This window comes from Chanodichthys erythropterus, chromosome 2 (genome assembly GCF_024489055.1).
Source record: "Chanodichthys erythropterus isolate Z2021 chromosome 2, ASM2448905v1, whole genome shotgun sequence".
Lineage (NCBI taxonomy): Eukaryota > Metazoa > Chordata > Actinopteri > Cypriniformes > Xenocyprididae > Chanodichthys > Chanodichthys erythropterus.
Window position 1 is genome coordinate 3,074,902 of NC_090222.1, and position 5,176 is coordinate 3,080,077.

General features: G+C 37.8%; 1 protein-coding gene across 1 annotated transcript; it reads left to right on the forward strand.

Annotated features, from left to right (window-relative positions):
• The first annotated feature begins 672 nt into the window (after nucleotides 1-672).
• pmvk (phosphomevalonate kinase) lies at nucleotides 673-4,680 on the forward strand. The gene is made up of 5 exons (XM_067391626.1): nucleotides 673-844; nucleotides 925-988; nucleotides 2,773-2,925; nucleotides 2,997-3,126; nucleotides 3,193-4,680. The coding sequence occupies exons 1-5, from the start codon at nucleotides 756-758 to the stop codon at nucleotides 3,363-3,365; spliced, it is 609 nt and encodes a 202-aa protein (XP_067247727.1). The 5' UTR covers nucleotides 673-755; the 3' UTR covers nucleotides 3,366-4,680.
• Nucleotides 4,681-5,176: the final 496 nt, after the last annotated feature.

Consider the following 5,176-nt stretch of genomic DNA (forward strand, 5'->3'; position numbering starts at 1 on the left):
GCATAATGCACACGATCAAACATGCATCAGATGCGCTGTTCATCTTTCAAAATGAGAAAAAGCTGCTTGTGATGATAAAGAGAGAAATCAGTCAATAATACAGACAGACGGAAATATCATGTGTATAAGACACTGTCAGTCCGAGTGTTCGCACAGTTGCATATAAATATTTTTCACCTTCGTTTTTCCTCATAAACAATCGAGGAATAATAAAATAAAATCAAAATAAATAAAATCCAGAAACCCGCTTTTTTGTGGTTTCACTTCCGGGTCAGTGATTCCAGGGAAAAGTAGTAAATAAATACGCGAGAATATAGTTTCATTAAATTATTTCTGATGTTATTTAAGTATTATTATTATTTAAGTATTTTAAATAAATAATTTAGTTTTAACAGACTGTAAATAAGCTAAGCACACACCCCGTCAGCTGATGGTGTGACACTCGACCTATTACCGTAATTACACCAAACATCACGAATTACGACGATTCTGCATAATCACACTCCTACATTCACAGCTTCTTCAGAAACAAAAACTGTACTGATGTCTTAAATAACATAATAAAATAAATGATTCAACATAGCAGGGTGAGAAACAGCACGAGCGTGTTTATGTATTTTCATGACTGCATCATCTCGGGTCATTACGGTAAATGGACATGGAGGAGCGGTTCCTGCTCCAGAAGAGCTCACGTTGAACATGCGCTGATAAGTGTGAGGAGCACTACAGGCGATGAAGAGCACACTACAGTAGTGATGACTCCTGCACAGCCGAGGATTGTCCTGTTGTTCAGCGGGAAGCGGAAGTCGGGGAAGGATTATGTGACAGATTTGCTTCAGCACAGGTGAGAGGTGTAGTGCGCAGCTGAACATGAACACAGGTGTGATGATGATGATGATGATGATGATGCTGTTCTGACCACAGGCTGACCGCAGAGGTGTGCTGCATACTCAGACTGTCTGCGCCCCTCAAACTGCAGTATGCACAGGTACAGCACTCTGAACCCTGTATAGTCAGATTGATAGCCTTTAGACAGTTTTTTTTTTTTAAAGTTTGCATAAGTGTTTTATGTTTTGTATAATTCATGTTAGATTGATACACTCTCATCTGCATACACTGTTGAGAGACACGCCCACATCTCAATATCCAATCAACAACTGATGCACAGAACCAATGGGGATAAAAGTTTATAGTTCAGATATAAACACTGATGTCTACAGCAGTGATCAAAATAGAGTGAATCACCTGAAGAAGAAACTTGGGCTTCAAATAAAGACTGCGTCAATTACATCGTTACACCAGTAGGTGGAGACAAGGCTGCATACGTCATCAACGATGTTGAAGAAAAGTAACTGTAATAAAATTGACTCTTATTTCTTTGTGAGGTGAAAAATACTGTAATTTCTTTCTTACTTTGTCTATCTAACGGTTACCTTTCTTAAATGAGACGCCTCGATGACGTATGCAGCCTTCAAATACGACCTCCTGCGGACGCAGCATTCGACATTAGACACAGCTTACGAGTGAGTCATTGTATCATTCATTCAAGAGATTCGTTAAAAAACGCTGATTCATCCAATAATGAAACAAGTGAAGTATTTATGGGTGAGTCAGTGAATCATTCATTCAAAAGATTAGTTAAAAAACACTGATTCATCCAGTAATGAACCAAGTCTTTATGAGTGAGTGATTGAATCATTTGTTCAAGAGATTTGTTAAAAAACGCTGATTCATCCAGTAATGAACCAAGTCTTTATGAGTGAGTCATTGAATCATTTGTTCAAGAGATTTGTTAAAAAACGCTGATTCATCCAGTAATGAAACAAATCTTTATGAGTGAGTCATTGAATAATTCATTCAAGAGATTGTTATAAAAATGCTGATTCATCCAGTAATGAAACAAGTGAAGTCTTTATGAGTGAGTCATTGAATCATTCATTCAAGAGATTTGTTCAAAAACACTGAATCATCCAGTAATGAAACAAGTGAAGTCTTTATGAGTGAGTCATTGAATCATTCAGTCTAGAGATTCGTTCAAAAACACTGATTCATCCAGTAATGAAACAAGTCTTTATGAGTGAGTCATTGAATCATTCATTCAAGAGATTGTTATAAAAATACTGATTCATCCAGTAATGAAACAAGTGAAGTCTTGCCGAGTGAGTCATTGAATCATTCATTCAAGAGATTTGTTCAAAAACACTGATTCATCCAGTAATGAAACAAGTCTTTACGAGTGAGTCATTGAATCATTCATTCAAGAGATTTGTTCAAAAACACTGATTCATCCAGTAATGAAACAAGTCTTTATGAGTGAGTCATTGAATCATTCATTCAAGAGATTGTTATAAAAATACTGATTCATCCAGTAATGAAACAAGTGAAGTCTTTACGAGTGAGTCAGTGAATCATTCATTCAAGAGATTTGTTAAAAAACGCTGATTCATCCAATAATGAAACAAGTGAAGTCTTTACGAGTGAGTCATTGAATCATTCAGTCTAGAGATTCATTGACATCACTGTTTTCTGTAGAGCTGCTTTGAAATAGTCTGTACTGTATAAAGCGCTATAGAGATAAAGCTAACTTGAATTGATTCAGAATCATGATCTCTATTTCAAACAAGAAAATCGTGATTCTCAGTTCATCCAGAATGGCGTAGCTCTATGATAATCTATGATTTTCAGTGGAAACACACTGCAGACATCTGGAGGTGAAGATCAGTGTTCGTATTGTGAAGCGACAGTGATTGTTGATGTGTTTGTGATTGTCAGGATCATAATCTGGACTATGAGGAACTGTTGGGCTGCGGTCAGTATAAGGAGGAATATCGAGCCGACATGATCCGCTGGGGTGAGATGAAGAGACGGCAGGACTCGGGCTTCTTCTGCAGACTGGCCATCCGACACGCGGCGCGGCCCGTCTGGGTACATGAGCGCTCTGAACACACACGTGACCCCGTGTTTCGCAGTAATGCAGCTCTTCCTGTGTCCTGTAGATCATCAGTGACTGCCGGAGGAGGTCGGACCTGCAGTGGTTCCGTCAGGAGTTTCCTGATCTCTGTGTGTGTGTTCGGGTGGAGGCGTCGGAGCAGACCAGATCTCAGAGAGGCTGGAGATTCACCGCAGGTAAATGAAGCACATTATAACAGACACGAGAGGTCAGAGGATGGTCTAATGCTGTGTTCTGTCCAGGTGTGGACGACGCCGAGTCCGAGTGCGGATTGGACGAGGGTGTGACGTTTGACTGGATCATCAGGAACGACGGAGACGATGATGTTCTGGAGAAACAGCTGGAGGAGCTGCTGTCAGTGGTCACGTCACGACTGGACCCGCACACTCTCAATGACGTGAAAACACAGCAATGACAGAAAAATGACAAAACTCTTGTGCTTTATAATCAACACTTCCTGTCATCATGTGTGACCGAATTAATGATGCAAACTTCATCAAACATGAGACCAGTTCAAAGCAGCTCTACTGAAGGCAATGTTCAGATCAGTTCAGATAATACAGAGGATTGTTTTTGAAGGTTTTTCACGTGATTCTGTAAAAACAAGTAGCCTGTATGTGGTTTTTATTAGAAAGCTGCTGTAAACATCCTCTAGCTTGATTTTCAGCTTTCACAAATACCAGGAGCAATTTCGCAGGAGCTGTATTAAAGGATTAGTTTGCCCAAAATAATAATCCTGTCATTTAGAAACCATAAAAGTAGTCCATGTGAGTTATTCCAGAGCCAATCCATATCAAATGTTGGTCTATTCATTATTTTCAAATGCAGAATTGTGAAAACTAGGACAGTATGATGAGCGAGGGCGAGTTAGATTTGAGCTTCAGGAATATAATGCATAATTTCAGTTTGTGTCCGTTCCCACAGAAAACTGCACTAAAAGGTCTTTAAGTGTTTGTTTTTAAGGTTTAAAGGTTTCTCCTTATGGCTGATGGGTGTTGCACTACTAACACATTCACTTTGAACCACAACAAATTCACAAATAGAGTTCGTGTGGAAGTAGAATTTAGAATGATCTAAATTAAAAACGAGTTGTTTCTGGATATTGATGTAGGTGATAGAGGCAGAATTCTGCCATCTGCTGGTTAGAAGAAAACCTGTAGGAATTACAGTTGTAGGAATAAAGTGTTTTGACCTTATTTATCCAGCAGAGGGCCATAGAGATCCATTCATTTATCTGGATGTGACTAACTCTTCCTATCAACTTAACTTTTTTTGATATATATTTTGTGAATATATATTTAAACATAATAAAATACATTGAAATCAGTATTTTTGTGAAAAGTTAGAATTTGTTTTGTTGTTTGAAGTAATTATTACAGTTTTTGCAATAATGCCACATAAATTTGCAAAAATATATCTAAAATGCCACAAAAAAAACTTAAGATTTTATTTGCAAATTATTTCAATAATCCAAAAGTAAAAAAATCACTAACTTTAGAAAAATAAATTATTTAAATTTCAAAACAAAAAATAAATGCAATAAGCAGAAATGAACAGGATTGTGTGTCTCACCCCATCATATGTGCATTTTTTCTGCTTATGTGGATGATTTTGGTTGCCAAATTCTATACTATATACAAATGTTCATTGTTTTTAGTGCTGTAGTACCATGCCTTCATTTATGTGTGAACATTTTCAGATTTATGCCAGATTTATTGATTTTATTGAGAAATGAAAAATAAACTCTTAATTTTTCACCTTTCCATTCATTTTCAATGCAGGGTCCATTTCGTTCTATTTTATTTTTACATACCTTCAGAACAGAATCAAGCCCAGTGTGTGTGTGTGTGTGTGTGTGTTCAGACAGATAATGTAACAAAAGTTACAGAATCTCATGCCACTGAGACGAAGGAATCATTTTTGAATGAAGGAAACATCAAAAAAGGCCATATGCGGATGAACACTTTCTCCGAACGGCGGATGTGATGAGGCCCGTTTTCCTGTTTGATCATGTGATGTTCAGCACAAAGCCTATTTTAACACACTTTCCCTCAGTGCAGGAACTGAGCACTAACATCTGCACACTTTCCTTCAGCGTTCAGAGCCATGACTGCTCCGAAACTGAAACTGAGCTCACATCCACACACACACTGAATAAAATCATCATTAATCTAAAGAGAGATGGCAGAAAAAATGTCGACGAGTAAAGAAACAGAGTAAAGCGAT

Excerpts from the sequence above, each read along its gene's own strand:
- pmvk (XM_067391626.1), top strand. The coding sequence starts at position 756 with ATGACTCCTGCACAGCCGAGGATTGTCCTGTTGTTCAGCGGGAAGCGG. Across the intron at positions 845-924 it reads ACAGATTTGCTTCAGCACAG|GCTGACCGCAGAGGTGTGCT; the intron begins GTGAGAGGTGTA and ends TTCTGACCACAG. Across the intron at positions 2,926-2,996 it reads ACGCGGCGCGGCCCGTCTGG|ATCATCAGTGACTGCCGGAG; the intron begins GTACATGAGCGC and ends TGTGTCCTGTAG.